The sequence below is a fragment of the Vipera ursinii genome (assembly GCF_947247035.1).
Source record: "Vipera ursinii genome assembly, chromosome: 3".
Lineage (NCBI taxonomy): Eukaryota > Metazoa > Chordata > Lepidosauria > Squamata > Viperidae > Vipera > Vipera ursinii.
This window is the reverse complement of record NC_139516.1, coordinates 58,089,904-58,108,015: the sequence shown is the minus strand read 5'-3', so window position 1 is coordinate 58,108,015 and position 18,112 is coordinate 58,089,904. Positions and strand designations below refer to the sequence as shown.

Below are 18,112 nucleotides of genomic sequence, written 5' to 3'. Positions count from 1 at the left end.
ATTTGAGGGGCTGTCAAAGAGAAGGGATCAACTTTCAGAAATTGTGGACACTCCATCACTGGAGATTTTTTAAGAGAGTAGACAGTAACTTATCTGAAATGGTATAGGTTCTCCTGCTCAAGCAGGGGGCTGGACTAGAAGGCCTCCAAGGTCCCTTCCAGTTCTATTCAATTCTAAACCTATTCTCCAAAGCACCTGAGGTCAAGACAAGAAATAACAGATGAAAGTCCCAAAGGTGCTTTTCAACTGGACTTTCTTGTGTGTGTGTTTTTTTATTTGAAAATGTTTCACTTCTTATCTAAGAAACTTCTTAAGTTCTGGAGTTCAGTTCCATTCCATTCTATTCAGTTCAGGAAATGAAGAAGCTTCTTGAATGAGAAGCAAAATGTTTAAAAAAAAAAACCCAAGAAAGGCCAATTGCCTTTTGAAAAGCACCTTTGGGACAACCATGACCTGGATTAAGAATCTCCATAGATATTTAACACATGAAAGCTTACCCAAGATCCAGTCTTGGAAAAAGTTATGCCTAAATGTACAAAGGTGTTAACCTGTTCAACTGGTTCACTTTCTAATTGCCATCTATGTCTCTGTTGTTTTCCAAACACCATTTTTTTAATTTAGATTTGCTAATGGTTAGAGATGTATCCTGGCAATAAGAGCTGAATCTTCTTAATAGCCTACGTAATACTACTTGTGAATACAATAATAAAACCTTATCTTCACCATAGAGCAAGCTGATACAGTATTAAGGATCATTGGCATATGTACCATTGGATCCTTCATTATCTCTGGCAAATCATTGATAACTAAATAATAATGGGGCCAGGATACACCCTTGCCTTACTCCTTTATTTGTGTGAATCCTGTTAGTCAGAGCCCCACTAACCCCATACCACACCCTCAGACACGTACTTGTGTAAAGGGGTTTAATCAAAGCCAGCAGTCTAGGTTTTATTTTATTTTATACCATGGTATAAAGTTTTCTGAAACCTGAAGCCCTCCTACATCTGAATACTGCCCAGCTGGATATTTTCTAATGTATACAGTATAACTCAAGACTGTAATGCAAGCACACAAATATTTATATAATTAGATGTATGTAAATGCAACTTATTAGTAGCACGTAGATGGAATTTCTATCTGGTTAGATGTGGGATTCAGGGACCAGTCATCACAGGGTGTCCAAAATGTCTGTCTGCCTATGTATGCAGAGTTTATTGTCTTTTATACAGTTTTAACAAGCAGGAAATAACACACAGCAAAAGCATTGTTTATTGGTGTACTCCCTAGTCAATCTTAGAGAACATCCAAACATCCCAGCCAGGGCAGAATCTCTCATATCTAGCTGGTTCCTGGCAGTCCTTGGCGGTGCTAATTGGAATGAGCTCATAGACATGCGGATAACAGGATACTAAGGCAGGCAGTTTGCTGCATACGGTCCCTTCATATCCTTGACTTCCATCTCTACAGTTAGACTGCCCATGCAAGAAGTACTTCCTTGCAAAAAACAAGCATTGAATGACATGTAAAGGGCTCAGGCATGTAAGCTACAAAATAAAATGTCTGTGGCTTTTTGTAAATTCCATTTCATCTTTTGAAGAGATATTTAATAATACACTGTTCTTCCTAATTCATTCTGTGCAATTTGCAAAAATACATGGGTCCAAAGTTAGCTGTGAGGTGGGGCAGGATAAGTTCTCCAACTCTACAATTTGAATAGAAAGAAAATGTGTTCTGGAACAGTCTCCGAAAATGCCTCAAGTCTTCTACTGTCACATTGATGCTGTACTGGATGTTTAGTAACTCCACAGCTCTCTCAACCACATACTCATTTTGGAGCTCAGACAGAGAGCATGTGGAATATACCACCTCTCCTCCTGGCTTAGCAGCAAGTACTCCAGCTCTGAAGAAAAAAAAATAGGAAAGAAATTATTGGAGGGGATGACTCAATTGTATTGGCCCACTTATTCTACAGAGTGATGCATACACCGTATGCCAATCTAAGAACGCACATGGAATCCTTAGCCTAGGCCTACACTGTATTTTGGGCCCCAGATATACACAAAATCAATTCTCCTTTCTCTGCCTTGTTAATATGTCATTAATTTACTGAGTTCCTAGAAATAATGCTTACAGGCATCCAGGCACCTACCATGGAATCCTGTCTGTTACGCTTGCCTTTTTTTTTTGTTACGAGGTACACCAGCATTCAGCAAATTTGGGAATGGGAAGCCCCTGCATACTTATGCCAGTCCAACCTCATTTTCTCAAAATTCAAATCTGACCTCCAGCCAAAGAGAATGAAATCCTTGCCAGCAGTATTGTTTACCCCAGCCATCACATAATGAAAAAACATAATTGAGTATGATGGAATTTTCAAAGAATCTAGTTCAAGAGTAGAAGACTCCTGGGTATAAAAATATTAATGTAGTTAAAACTGCAGATTCATAATGGGTAATATTTTAGTTGTTTGGTCATTCCATCACTTCAAGCTCTTTGTCACCCAGTGGATAATAAATCACCAGGATTGTTTACTGCCTTTGATTTTTTTGAAGCTGGTTTTATTTTATCTAGTATTGATTCTTCTTGCCAATTAAGATATTCCCAACAATCTTCTGCAGCTTCACAGTTAAAAAGCATAGATTTTTTTTGTTTTGAATTTATGACAGCCATCTTATGATTGGGAAGACTTGCCTGCTAACATGTACCATGGATGGCAGTAAAGTGTCTCTATAAATATGTTTATCTACTGTAGATTTGCCATAATTTTTCTCCTAAGTAGCAGACATCTTTTTTCTTATGGTTACAGAAACCATCTGTGTGCAGTTTTGACCCTAGGAAAATAATGTGTGTTACTACTTCTCTGCCTATGGGCAGTGGGTTGACACTAGACGTTGACACAATTTTACAGTGTTGGGTTTGTTTGTTTGTTTGAAGAAAAAACACACCAAGCATCAGACTGGCTTTTCTACTCCCATCTTTTATCTTCAACATGTGATTTAGTCTTCCTCACTTCTAGCTATTAATGTAATATCACGAGCATATCTCGGGCTACTTATATTTATTCCAATAATTTTAATTCCAACTTCTGTTCTCAGAGGAATTCATTGATTTATGGAAGTAAATCCTCTGAATTTAAACTGTTTGATGTGTCTTGTAACTGGAACACCATGAATAAAATCCCTGTTCACAGGCTCTACTTCTGGAAATTGCAAGACCATCTTTGGAATTGCATGGTCCAGAGCAAGAGAGGAACAAAATGTTTTTGAGCTATCTGGAGCATTCAAGAATGTTTTTGACATGTCAAAATCACTCACATGAGTAGTTGCAGCTGGAGCATTGGCAACATCTGACGTTCCCCTTTTCTTGCATATGTGAAGATATTGTTATCTTCTTCCAAGACTGACTTTCGATCATTTGTACATGGTACGTCAACAAGTACCTAAATGGAACCAAACAAATATTCCCTCTGGTAAATTTCTACACAATTTCTTTACATTAAAGACAAGTTTAGGTTAGACACTTAATTTATTTCCATGTACAGTGAAAAGCCAAGGAAAGTTTTGAAGCTGGTTTTCCACCATACTACAAACTAGAAATTTGTTATTTTTCTTCCTTTGTTTTAGAAATTGAAAAACAGGTTGTCGGGTTGTTTTGAAAAAAAATATGACAGGAATACTGACCATCTCTTGCAATTCTAGTTATAGCAATAACTACTCTTCAATCCAATGTATGTAAGCAAATGCTCAAAGTCATTATGGTGCTATGGCTGCTGTGCTAGACCAGGACTGGGAAACCAAGGTTCACATTTCTGGTCTGCTGTGAAGTTTTCTTTTTTTAAAAAAAACAAGTTTTATTAATTTTCCAACTTTACATAAAAATATCAAAATATTTAGAAAGCCACGTGGTGATTGGGTAAACAATAGTCCAGTAGCAAAATCATCTGTGCCTATCTCAGGTTAAATCGTCTAAAAATTTCCTCTTTGTTTCCCAAAATTACTATGTCACAATCAAGTTAATACATTTCTAGTTATAGCACAATCAGTTAAAATATTTATCAATATATTTTTATAGTTATCATGTCCTGTTTTTTAAAATTTTACCCATTTTCAATTACAGTGCTCAAATTTAGACTTTAAGATTCGTAGTATTTAAGTTTCGTGTGACCCAAATTTCCCCTATTTCATTAACTAATGGTTGTCATATCTAAAATACACATATTACATAGTTAGATACATATTTCACAAATATATTCTATTTGTCATCCTAGTACCTCATCACTTACTAGTAAAGTATCCTTTATTATCTCAATCCAACTTCCATATTTTAATTCAAAACTATATTCTAATAGGTAATTTTAATTTCCCTTGTAAGTCTAAATCCTAAATATTAAATCAAATAAGATCTTTCAAAGTCTCCCCTTGACCGATTGACATTTTAGGCTCTTCCATTATAGATAAAGAAAGGGGAAAAAACTTTTTTTTAAAAAAATAATAATCTAACTCTGGCTTTCTGTGCCAGACAGGCTTCCATACCAGAGCCTTTAAATCCTCAAATGTATCTCCCTTCATTCCTACAAATTATTTGAATCAAGGGAGACCATCCAGTTGTCAATTTTTCAAAGGATTTTTGTAGTCATTAAATTGCTGTTCTAATAGTTCACGTTTCAGTGTTTGGATCAGTATATTTGTCATCAGTTCAGTCTGGTCTTCTTCTCCCGGTTTCATCTGGCTTGAGTGAGAGGTCATATCCAGTGTTGTAATTATTGTATGGTTGTCTACGTTTTTAATAAGTTGTGGTTGTAAGTCTTTAGAGCTCTCCATCTTAATGTTGTTTTCTTCAGTTTGTGTTGTTTTTTGAGTTACAGCTTCTATAGTTGAGATCAGGGTTTGGCTATCGAAGGTCTCAATAAATTGTACTTGTTGTTCTTTAAAGTCCTCTGTCTTGGTATTAATTTCTTCCTCCTTTGTTGCTTTTTGGATTGTAGATTCGTTAGTTGGAATCAGGGCTTCATTTTGTAAATTTAGGCTGGCACCTTTGTCTTTCAGTCTAGCTTTCGTATGCTCAGTAATTTCAAGGATTGTTTCAAGTATAAGTTTATAATTAAGTTGTGGATAGTATTCCTCCATTTCAAAGGTGTTTATAGACAATTCTTTAGTGGAGGCTATTTTTAATAAAAGTCAGTGAATGTCCACCTCCACTATTCCTGGGAGTTGTTTTCTCTGCCAGCTGTTTCAAATTCTTATCTTTTTAGATAATGCCAAGGACAGCTAGACTGTAGCCAGGTCTCACTGTAGAAAGTAAATTTCCTTGCTGTACCAGCCTTTGCCACAAGGTGTCCTTAGTAGCATATAAAATCCTTTTCCAACCTCCAGTTAATCTTTTATCCAGTTTAGACTTTTCCTCTTTTTTTTTCAGCTTAACAAGTGGATAGGGTAGTAGGTCCCCATAGAAATAAGAACTTTTTGGGACTTCAAATGTCCAAAAAGAGCAAGTCTAATTTTTAATTATTTAATTTTAGTTATATTTTTCTTTTTCGTTTCAAAGCTTTAAATCCCCAAGTAGGCAGACGCTGCTCTTCCAAGGGGGGGGGGAGGAAGAAATTTTCAAAACGCTCCCACAGGAAAGTAATTGGGGAAATAAGAAAGGTGGGGTCTCACCCAATTCCTCCGCATTGCGTTTGTCGTGCTTGTTAGTGCTTTTGGCTTTCGGCTGGTACGGCTTGATGGTCGGCCATGTTGATGGCCGATCTTTTCTTCGTCGGTCCAGAGGAGCTGCTCTGGATCAAACGGAGGGGCTACTGCCCCTCCGCGATCAGTCGGAGGGCCTTCTCACTTTTCAGGGTCTCCCAACAGAGGAAAACCGGGCAGCAGGGAGAAGAGCTTTCCGTGCATGTCCGCCAGCCTCCCAAGCGCAGACCGGACTGCTGTGGAGTTTTCTGAATAAACTTGGAACAACCACCCCTGGTCCGTGGATTGGTACCAGTCCACAGCCTGTTGGGAATTGTGCCATACAAGCAATGGACAAGTTTGTGAAGCTCCATTTGCCAAGCAGCAGGCATACACCCAAAACCATCCCCTTCCCCCCACCACTACCACTACAGGGGCCAATCTGCAGAGCCAGGAAGGTTGGAGACCACTGGTCTAGATCAGAGGTTCCCAACCTTCTGGGTACCAAGGACCAGTTCCGTGGAAAGAGGTTTTTCCATGGACCAGAGGGTGCGTAGTTTTGTGTGCTGCTTGCATCTCATGGATGGGGCTTTGCTTATTATTGTGGCCCAGTTGCTGGCATGCCACGGCCTGGTACTGGTCCACGGACCGGTGGTTGGGGACCCCTCCTCTAGATGACTAGATCAAGCAAGCAAGTTCTATTCTGACAAAGCACTGCTTGAGCTAACTCAAGTGTTATGCCCTGTAAGGTTTTAAAGATAATATTGAGCAGGTTCGCCAGTTGCGACCCTATCTGGACCGAGATGCCCTACGCACAGTCACTCATGTGCTCGTGACCTCCCATTTAGACTACTGCAACGCTCTCTACATGGGGCTGCCCTTGAGGACCACTCGGAGGCTTCAGCTGGTGCAGAATGCGGCCGCGCGAGTTGTGATGGGGGTTTCCCGATACTCCCATGTAACACCTCTACTCCACGAGCTGCATTGGCTCCCGGTTGCCCTCCGGGTGAGATTCAAGGTGCTGGTGATGACCTATAAAGCCCTAAATGGCTTGGGTCTGGGATATCTGAGGGAACACCTGCTGCCGGCATCAAGCTCCCTTCGTCCAGTGTGCTCCCACAGGGAGGGTCTTCTCAGGGTGCCACCGGTAAGAGATTGCCGGCGGACACCCAGGGATAGGGCCTTCTCAGTGGGTGCGCCTGCCCTTTGGAACCAGCTGCCAGTGGAGCTGAGGACTGCCCCCGACCTCCGTTCATTCCGCCGGGACCTGAAGACCTGGCTCTTCGAGCTCTCTGGCCCAGGCTGAGAATTCTAATTTTAGCTTTAATCTTAATTTTAACTGGGGTTTTACTTATGCAGGGACGAATATAATATTTTTTAATCTGTTTTTAACTTTTGTATCTTTGTTTTTTAATCACCCTGTAAACCGCCCTGAGTCCTTCGGGAAAGGGCGGTATATAAATGTAATAAAATAAATAAATAAATAAATTTGAATTCAGTATAGAAGCTGATTGGTAACTGATACAGTAAACTTAAAATAGGTATTACTTTGGGTTGGAGGGATTGGCTTCTGCTGCTGCATCTGAAGGTATTACAGTAGTTTCATCGGGAACTAAATCAAGCCATGAGTTACTGATTGCAGGGTACAAATAATCCAGGATAGATGATCACGGCTTTTTATTACAGCATTCTTAAATGGATATTAACTGTTAATTTTAAGATTAAAAACTCCAAAAACTTGCTGTATCAGTCTTGGCTATAAACTTACTACCACTCAAGGGAGAATTCTAGAGATGATCTAGTAAAGGGGCAAGGACTATTCTGTACAAGAAATGAAAAAAATATCTAAATGATATCCTGGTTTTTTAAGAAATAAAAGTGTTTCAATTTCCAGTAGCAAGAATTAGAATGATACTTACTTTATCATAAGTGCCTGTTTCTGTCTGGGACCAATTTCTTCCATCCCATGAGGTAACCCGCACTACATTTTGGATCTCTTTGGGGAGATAGCTGCGGAGGACATTACGTAGCCGGACAGTCCGAGAAGTAGAGAGATCATTGGCTGTCAGCTCACCTATTTCAAGAAGAACAGATGCTTAAACCAAGGACAGCGTATCTCAGATTCTTTCAATAACAGATATAAATTTACATAGAAATGATGGCTATCTTGCTATGTAATGTGTGCAATCTCTCTCAAGTATCTATAGATCATTCTCTTTCACCCTTTTCCTACTTACTCACAAGTACATATAGCTATCTTGTCTATCAAACCAATGTCATCTATTCAGACAAAGTAATAGAGAAGGAAACTGAAGAATTGTCTGTTGACTTGTCACCAGATATACTCTCATAAAAAATAATCTATCTGAACGTTATGTCTCTTTGGTTGAGATGATTGCCATCCTCTGGCTGAGGATGCAAATGCGAACGCCTTAGTGGAATCTAGATTGCCTCTGGATCTTGAGTAAATTCACACATCAGACTACAACCATTTATGATTTAAGTTACTATGACTGTAGCCATGATACAATGTATGAATCTTTGAGTCAAGAATAACTTACGTGAGATGCACATATATTCAAGAAAGAAAGAAATCAATGTACCACAAAGATCATTTTTGCATGACCAGAAGCCATAGCAAGCAGGGGAACTGGTGGTTATGTTGGTGGGGATCTTAGTCTTTTATGTCTTATTTTTTTATTATTTTAAGGAATTATTTTTATTTTATTTTATTTTATTCATTTTTTTTAGTGTTCCAACTGCTTGCGCCTTGGAAAATTGCAGTAAAAGATACTTTTTACCGAGACAAAACAACTTACCTATTACATATTTTCTACACTGCCTGGTAGAAGTGTTTGCAGTGAGTTTTCCTGTACCAGCTGAAAGTAGCAGGAATGAAATTTGTGAGTTTCCCCATGCAAAACATATTTTCTACACCTGAGCTATGTGGCCCTTCTCCAAAGAAAAAGCATATGAGCATCTTCTCCTCCAAAATCTTTCACTGGAATGACAGCCTACAAGTGGCAAAACACACACACACACACACACAAAAACCACAAGGCTGTAGCACTCCATGTATAAAAGTGAAAGTCAATTTTGTGCATTGTTATGGGAGGCTATCACTTGTCAATCAATATGCACATAACGTGTTGTAATATTCCCAACTCTATATTCCAAATGAGAAGTATATTTTCACAAGAATATAAGCCATACTGGCTGGGGAATTCTGGGATCTGAAATCCACATTGTCTTAAAATTGCCAAATTTGAAAGATGAGGATTTATTCCATGTAAAACTCCAAAAGAACAGTTTCAGCAACTCTTCTGCCTATACTACAAATGAAATATCTAAACTTGGAAAAGCAACAGTAGTAAATCATGTTACTTACAACAACACCCAGTCTGTAAAAGTGCCAGCATCTTCCCACCTGGGGCTGCACAAAGATCAAGGACCATGCTTCCAGGCTGTACATTGAGAGCCAAAACAGGTAAAATCGAGGCAGCATCCAGGAGATAGTAACCAAGAAGTCCTACAATGTCTGGTCTGCAAGTCAAAGAAATATATTAGATGAAACGTACAAGCATTGCAAATGGACACACACACACAAACACACAACTGTATCTTGAAAAAGAGTTTTCTGCCACCTTTTTGTGTTTCATATTTAACTTTTTTCTGCTTGATTTTATACAAAACCAAGTATACTAGGCCATCCAAATATTAATAGATCAGCATCCATCTTTTCTGATTGTCTATTCTGGTTGGGGCAGAGAATTATTTATACCACAAGTGTCTTGCCTTAGTTTTAGAGAATAAATATGCATCTCAACTATTGCTAATATAATACTTTGGAAGATTTAGTGTATTCGAAGTTTTGATTTTATAGACTACAATTATAATAGGTGTTCTATTTTGAACCTTTTATCAACTGCCTTGGTCAGGCTTAGGAAAATGACACATACATGCTAAAATAAATATATGATCTATAATAGTGCATTTTTGATGTTGCAGCCAGGGGAAAATAAATTTAAAAAGCACAAGACCTTTTTGTTCTTTTGTCTTTTATTTATTTTACTAAATTAAAAAAAACTCTCTGAAGCAAAACAGCAAGCTTAAGAAGAACAGAAAGTGGCTATTTCAGGAAAATTTTATAAGCGTTCTAAAAATCCAACAAATTCATACCTGGCTTGACGAAAACGACTGATGTCTCCTTTAGGGAATGTGTAACATTTGATGTTAGGACTGACAGAAGGAAAATATTGTGCCCGAGTCTTTGAAAGTTCTGAATGGATTTGGGGAGATGAAGTTGGCACACTGTCATCATCTTCAATGGAGGAATCAATTACTTCCTGAGATTCTTGGATGAAATCTACTGCATTGAGGTTTTCTAGACTCTGAATGACCTGCTCTACATCAGAGAAATTGTTGACTAGGGCCCCATATTTTTGCATTGACAGGAGACTGATGCGAATTGAAGGCCAGAGGCTGCCAAATTGGTCTCCATAGTTCATGTCGAAGACCTGGAGAGCCACTCTGGTATTATTTGCCTGAGGAGCAGTGGCTGCCTATATAAGAATAAAAATAAATCATCCAATGGAGAACATTTTATAGTTATCACTGATAATGAAGAAGCCATATTTCAAAACTGGGATTGCTTACTGTGTTCTCCCTCGTACACATAGAATAGACATACTTCAACATGCAATGCCCCACATGGTTGATAAATGTGAATGAATACTGTAATGATGAAGCTAGCCCCACACCACTATTTTCTACTTACTTTGAACTAAGAAAAACCCAGATTATCAACTCCACGCCTTCCCTCTTTATAGGCAAGAAGATACTCTAGAAGTTTTCTTCTGTAAGAAAACCTGTACAGGTACTCAATAACTTACAACAGTTTGTTTAGTGAACGTCCAAAGTTACAATGGCACTGAAAAAAGTGACTTATGACCGTTTTTCACACTTATGACCACTGCAACATCCCCATGGTTATGTGATCAAATTTAAGACACTTGGCAACTGGCTCATATTTATAATGGTTGCAGTGTCCTGGGATCATGTGACCACCTTTTGCCACCTTCTGACAAGCAAAGCCAATGGGAAAACTAGATTCCCTTAACAACTGTGTTACTAATTGAACACCTACAGTGATTCACTTAAGAACTCTGGCAAGAAAGGTCATAAAATGGGGGCAAACTTCACTTAACAAATGTTTCACTTTGCAACATAAATTTTGGGCTTAATTGTAATTGTAAGCTGAGAATTATCTGTATTCCAAGAGTCAAATTCAGTCAACTGAGTTAAACTATATGTTTAAATGAATATGCTTTAATTGCAACAATTGCTGAAATTATTTATCACATTATATTCCACATATCTAAATCAAAACAGGGGGAAATCCTCTTACCCCCAAGATACACATCTCCTTTAATAAAGAACATCAATAAAAGAAGCCAAACTTAGATTACTGATAAAAGACTATAATCTGGCTTTAAACACTGCACATTTCAGTCTATTTAAATAAAATGATATGGGCTAGTTTTGTAACACTTGATAACTCAGTAATAAAATTCCTTGGGACTTACTTCCAAAAAAAAAATCATGCATCCGACTGGGCTTCAGGAGATACATTTGTTTAGACAGAATAATCAGCATAATACAATACAAAGTTACTCAATCATCATACTGTATTTCAAAGTGTTTAAGACCATTCCTTCCATTTGGAAAAACGGGTTTTCCTTTAAATCACCAAGAGGGCATGATCCAATATCTTAAGAAAGAGAAAATTTGAGGCTATAGCCTATGGTGGTTTTTCTACCTTGGCCACTTTTAAGATGTGAGGACTTCCAACTCCCACCATTCTCCAGCTAGCCATGCAGGAGAATACTGTGAATTGAAACCCACAGATCTTAAACGTGGCCAAGTTTGAGAAACACTTGTCTAATACGATCGGTGAAGGGTTAATTCTAGTAAAGAGAGGGAAGAAAGGGTGGGAAGCATCTGTTTAAGCCATCCGGTCTGGTCTGACGGGTTCTGTTTTAATTATTGTTTTAAGATAACTATCTTTTGCATTTGGGCAAAATTAGGGTTTAATTTGTTTTCAATATCTGTATTTGTGCATTCTGTTATTTATGTCACTGTTCACCGCCCTGAGTCCTTAGGGAGAAGGGCGGTATACAAATCAAATCAAATCAAATCAAATCAAAAAATAAATAAATAAATAAATAAATAAATAAATAAATAAATAAATAAATAAATAAATAGTATAAGACAGGGGTAGGCAACCTCGGCTCTTTTATGACTCATGTACTTCAACTCCCAGAATTCCTGAGTCAGCTATGCTGGCTCAGGAATTCTGGGACTTGAAGTCCATGAGTCATAAAAGAGCCGAGGTTGCCTACCCCTGGTATAAGAGAAAACCGGGGAGGGACGAGCGATTAGGTCGAGACGGTTCGGTGGGGTCACAAAGGGCTTGCGATGGGGCTGCGCTCTAGCTAAGGGGCTGGCATGTTGATGAGGCGGGAGAGATAACCGAACAGCGTGCACTAGTGGCGCCCCGCTTCCCTCCTCCTCACCCACCCATTTCTTCTTGTAATGACGATGCCGACGAGGCGCCGAGAGACACAACGAAGGCGAGGCTTTCCGCAGATACTGCAGGAGGAACCGCTTCCCCCTTGCCTGCTGCGCAACCGCCATGCTCGACTGCGGGAGCAAAGGCCGGTGGGCGGGCGGTCCAGCAGCAACTCCTCCGCCTCCTCCTCAGAGCCACACTGTTTTAAGCTCCCCTGGTCGATGTCGACGCGCAAAAATCGTTCCGTCGCACGCAGCGACAACGTAACCGGAAGTCGAGCACCTGCATTTGGAATTTCAGGCGTTTCGAGTGTGTTTTATGTTATTGGCAGTGCCTCAGTGGGGAAGCCCAGGAAATTACATATCCGCTTCCTCTACGTAGCTTAGTTTGGGGGCAAGCAGCTACGTTTTATTCGGGTCGGTGAGTGGCTGCTTATTGCTCCTCGGCCAGGTCAAAGGCAAAATGCGCTTTTTCCGGAAGCCCTTTCCCAAATGTCAGGCTCTTAGCAATTGTATATTAAAAAGTTATTCAGTGGACAAATTAGTTTCAACAAGAAATGGAATATTGGCCATAAAACCATCTGTATTTATTTTTATTTTTTTATTTAATTTAATTTTTATACCTTACAATGCCGACTAAGATTTCAGTGGATCGATTTAACGTATTTTCTGCCTCTTTCATCCATCTCTACTTTTGACCATTTTACTGCTTTTGCAACCTGTTGCAATTCTGCGCATCGACAAAGGTGTTACTGTAGGTGGCAGAAACCAATGAAATAACAGGAGACGTCGATGTTGTTTTTTAACCCTTCCTGATGTTTCTTTCCGGCAAGTGCCGGGTCCGCTTCCCCCACCCCTCCTGTCTCCGGATTTTGAACAGGAATTGACCAGCTTGTCTCCGAACCTGACATCAAGGTGGCTATACGCTACTGATTTTTTTTCCTTATTAGGATTTCCTCCCATTTGAGCCCATCTGTGGAGATTGTGTATTGCTTTATTTGGCAATATGCTTTCCCCACCCCAAATTCTGAGCATCAGTAACAGAGGAGTAGCAGGTACTAAGAGGCTGCTCTATTTAGCAAACACTTCCCTGCCTCTTTAGTCTTTGGGATAGACTTTCAAAGACCAAAATATTGTAAAAGCTTTCCCCTCTCTGTTAATTGTAAGGCATCTTGTCCTCATCATGGTTATTAGTTGCTTTTCTAGTAGCAGTTTCTGCTTATTTTCCTTTTATTTTCTGGTTTTTTAAAATCTTAAAAACTCAGGAAATTTATCTATCCACACATAAGATACGGAGTTAAAATTCTGGCACTTAAAATCTGAAAATGCCATAATTTTTCTGAATGCTGTTTTAAAAGAGGTCATGTATAGTTATAACAACTGTTTTATTTTTTACAGTAAATGTTTAATGTGGAAATGTACAGAAACTGTTAACACTGCAAATCGTCCACAGAATACAGAAGTACTATGATGCAATAACCAAACAAAAAAAGGATCAATCTTTCATAGAAGCAGGTCATATGTCTGTGAAGTTTTCATCAGATACGAAGAAGTTGACATGATTGAATAAACATTTATTTCAGTTTGGAGAAGAGTTTGTGAGCTACCTGTAAACCAAAAAATTAACAAATGAAAACAAGAATTTAAGCAAAAAATATATTGATTTACTTCTTGCACAATTTATTCTTACAGTTTACTTAAAGAAGTTTACTTTATTTACAAACTTCTGATCCATAATTTTATAAACAGTAACAATTCTCAACAATGTTAGAATTATAACTTCATTTGATGCACATAATTATTTTACACAACCCTGCATAAAAGTCATGCCAAAATCAACTCACACAATGGTCTCTAGCTTCCAGAAAGTCAAAGAGCTCCTCTGTACACTCTTCCAGTGTTTGAGATCTGGAGGATACCCGAGTATTACACTGCTCTAAACGTTCCAGAGCTTTCGCACATTGTTCTATCTTTGCACACTCTTCCCTGACAATTGTTAAAGGATCCTGGAAGAAAAGGTATCACATAATTAATGCTCTACTAAAGACATTACCAAAAGAGTGAGTCAAATTTACTCTTAAAGCTGGCATACAAAAGTCTGTAATTTATCCAGACAGTGGATGATCATAAGAAACTTAAAAACTATGGGTTATAAATTGTTGCCATTCAGGAGAGTAGCACTCCTCCTCATAGTTTGTAACATCTAGGATATTTTGACTTTTTTTTAAAAAAAAGGTAGAATTTTGGTCCTTTTCCTACCAGAGCTAGCCACGTTTGGCAACTATTTTTCTGCCCTGTACTCAAGATGGTGGTTTCTTGCTGAAACCCATACTAGCAGTTTAAAGTCAACCTTAAAGTATTGCTTTTTTTCCCTAAGCAGCCAATAAGCCAGTTTTATCACTGACTGTTTTGTCACTGGAATTGTGACATGAATCCTAGGTAAAATCAGCTTATAGCTTATTGGGCATTTTAGTTGGTGCTGGCCCATCCCCTCTGGTCCCTGGGACTATCTTTGAGGGCCGTTCTATTCTGGTCCAATGGGAGAGTATGGGTCTTTTGAAACAAGCTCTTCCCATGTATCTGTTAGTCTCTGAGCTGTTCCCTGGTTTATAGAGCGAGATCAGCAGCTAGGGTGGAGGCTGCATGGTAAAGGAGAACAGAGCAGGCCAGTTTCATGGCACAGTCTCCCTACTGCATCTGTCAGCTCTGTTTGGGCTGCTTTTGATCATAGGTTTAGTGTACTCCTATGTACTGTCAGCTATGCTATCACAGCCACCTCTCCTAACCGTGACAAGCAGTGCTTTTTTTGTAAAAGAAAAAGGTGCCGGAACTCACACATGTCATACAACCCGCCTTGCCTACCCTACAAGTTTCCATCCAAAAAAGATGCCGGAACTCCGTTCTGCGCATTGTATGACAAAAAAAGCCCTGGTGACAAGTAATCTCAGGTTAAGAGATAGGTAAATAAGAAAATTCTGACAAATGGCTAAACCCACAAATCTAGCCATCAGTCAAAAATATTGCCAATCATAGCTATGTTGTGATAGGTGGATGATATCCTGATGACATCATTGTTGAGGTAGCTTCAGCATACACTTCTCTACTGAGAAAATGAGGACGCTGCTCTTCAGCTACAAACTGGAGCAAAGGGAACTGATATTGGCAATAGGGAACACTATAAGGTCAGTGTTCTGCTAGCTTTCAAACTGAAGAACAGTTTAATGGAGCCAGGAGAAAGGTTTTAAGCCATGGAAGCAAAATCCATAATAGTTTGTCCATCTTTGCTCTTGCTATAGAAATCCTAACTGTCAAAAGAAATCATATATTAAAACAAGGCTGGGATGTTCTAAATGTGATAATTCAGAGTATTTTATTAAACAAAAATCAGGTAAAGATGGAATATCAAGATATTCACTACATAAACACTAAATAGACATGGTATTTATCAGAATTGATCTATCCAGATTCTATCGTATTACTTTTTGTTCCTGAATTATTGGTTTTAGTAAAAAGAACATGTCACTAAGCAAACAAATATATCAGATAGAAACAGTTTCATTAAAGCAACATAGAAAAGTTGTCACAAGATTGTGCTAATATTCAAAACCAGACATTTCATTGCAGTATCACAAATTGTTATGCACTTGTTGTGACCAAGAAAAATCATTTGTTGAAATTTGATTAAGTTGTGAACCCAAATAATAATTCCCACCACTATATACATTTCTACCATTAGTAACAAGATTCTTTTAAAAAATTGTTGATTGAAATGTTATGAATTACTTCTCTTGCTCAATTATCCATAAAGTTACATACCACAAGTTCTTCTTCCTCCTCTTCCTCCTGCACAGGGAAAAAGAATAATAGATTCATTAATGCTCTCATATCTATATAATATGGAGTACATTAAATTACACAAAAAAAATCAAAGAGCCATTTTAGTTACAGGTAATATTTCAACATGCAATGCCTGCATGGTTGATACATGTGAACGAATACTGTAATCATGAAGCTAGGCCTACACCACTCTTTTCTACTTACTTTGAACTAAGAAAAACCCAGATTATCAACTCCACACCTTCCTTCTTTAGAGGCAAGAAGATACTCTAGAAGTTTTCTTCTGCAAGAAAACCTGTACAGGTACTCATTGACTTACAACAGTTTGTTTAGTGACTGTTCAAATTTACAACAGCCCCTTAAAGTGACTTATGACCATTTTTCACACTTAACTACCACTCCAGCAATCCCAGGGTCATGTCTTCAAAATCCAGACACTTGGCAACTGGCCTGGAAATTATGTTACAAATAGAACTCCAAAACTTTCAGCATTGCTGAAAAGACTTCTTTGTCCCTATATCAAAAATATGTGACAAAAACAGATATCAACAATTCACTGCTAAAGTTTCAGAATTCTCCTTCCAGTGTTTTATAATTCTTTATGCCATTCCCCATTTCTGAAAAATTCACAAGGAATTATTAATATTTAAAGATTTTTTTAAAAAAAATTAAGCCAATCAGTACTGGACTGCAATAGTAAGACCACTATAGTAGCCATGGAATATTATTGCATTTCAGTCCACTATAAATAAATATAACATTAGAACGCTTTGCAAAAAGAGGTATAATCATGAAAGGTAGTGTCATATGTTATGAAGGTTTTTTTTAATTATTTTTATAAGTAAGATGACAAAAGAAAATTAAGAATGAACATATAAAGGCTTTATTCATGGATTTATAAAGGGAGATGTTATAAGCAAAACAAAAGCTCTAGATTATTCAAACAATATACAGAGATGCATTATTCAAAGTATTTATATAATGGCCAATATTTTACACCTTAAAAAAATAAGGAAACGCAGCTTTCTCAATTCTAAAGCCCACCACATGTAACTACAGGGGGACTATTTTTCAACCAACACAAGCAAAGTATTTTGATGGGAGTTGTTGTCTTCCAGGTCTGCAAGGCAACCAGATGAGGAAATTTGCGGCAATTAATAATTCTGTCGCAAACCACGGTCATTCACACAAAGGATATTATAGAGCAGGGGTCTTCAAACTTGGCCCTTTTATGATTTGTGGACTTCAACTCCCAGAATTCCTCAGCCAGGCACGCTGTTGCAGCATCCCAGAGTCATGTGATCATCTGCAACCTTCCCAACTGAGTTCTGACAAGCAAAGTCATTTGGGTGGAAGTGGGCAGCTTTGACCCCTTTACGACCTGTGGACTTCAATGCCCAGAATTCCTGAGAGTTCCATGGTGGCTGAGGAATTCTGGGAGTTGAAGTCCACAAGTCATAAAAGGGCCAAGTTTGAAGACCCCTGTTATAGAGTATATATATTTGTTAGTGATTACTATTTTCCCGCGGATCTGGCACTCCGGATTGATTATAGATTCATGCACGTCCAAACTAAAGTCCGTTATGTTCCAAGTATAACTTGCCAACAGGTAAAGGGATACACGGCTCTAGTGTTAGCTCTTGAGTGATCTTTCGATAAAATTAAAAGCCCAGGTGAAGAAAACCAGCAGGCCCAAAAATGAAAACGCGGGGACGGGGGAGCTAAGAACATGCAATGTTAAGATTTGAGAATAACCACATTCCCCTTGTCTCACTGTAGTGCGGCTCACCTCAGGGTCGTCCCGGCGGCCCGCAATCGCCTCTTCGTCCTCCCTACCCATTTCAGCAAGTCTTCCTCAAGCCCGATTTAGCTACCGCAGAAGGACGCGCGAGGGTCATCCGCATGTCAGCGGAAATCCCGCCTATTCCACAGCAGCCTTCCGATGGGAGGTTTCATTCAGCCGACCTTCTTAAGATGGCTCCTCTCTTTCTCCCCACCATTGCGCTCCCGTCGCGGCGTGCGAGCCACGAGCCCGA

At 38.8% G+C, this 18,112-nt stretch overlaps 2 protein-coding genes across 2 annotated transcripts; both read right to left on the bottom strand.

Moving 5' to 3' along the window:
* Nucleotides 1–1,179: 1,179 nt before the first annotated feature.
* NSUN4 (NOP2/Sun RNA methyltransferase 4) lies at nucleotides 1,180–13,093 on the bottom strand. The gene is made up of 6 exons (XM_083360592.1): nucleotides 12,249–13,093; nucleotides 9,849–10,231; nucleotides 9,058–9,212; nucleotides 7,589–7,743; nucleotides 3,318–3,442; nucleotides 1,180–1,903 (listed from the first exon to the last, which is right to left on the bottom strand). Exons 1-6 carry the CDS (start codon nucleotides 12,363–12,365, stop codon nucleotides 1,627–1,629), a joined length of 1,212 nt encoding a protein of 403 aa, XP_083216718.1. The 5' UTR covers nucleotides 12,366–13,093; the 3' UTR covers nucleotides 1,180–1,626.
* A 529-nt stretch (nucleotides 13,094–13,622) lies between these two features.
* Nucleotides 13,623–17,993, bottom strand: UQCRH (ubiquinol-cytochrome c reductase hinge protein). The gene is made up of 4 exons (XM_083357825.1): nucleotides 17,866–17,993; nucleotides 16,056–16,082; nucleotides 14,084–14,245; nucleotides 13,623–13,846 (listed from the first exon to the last, which is right to left on the bottom strand). The coding sequence occupies exons 1-4, from the start codon at nucleotides 17,914–17,916 to the stop codon at nucleotides 13,814–13,816; spliced, it is 273 nt and encodes a 90-aa protein (XP_083213951.1). The 5' UTR covers nucleotides 17,917–17,993; the 3' UTR covers nucleotides 13,623–13,813.
* Nucleotides 17,994–18,112: the final 119 nt, after the last annotated feature.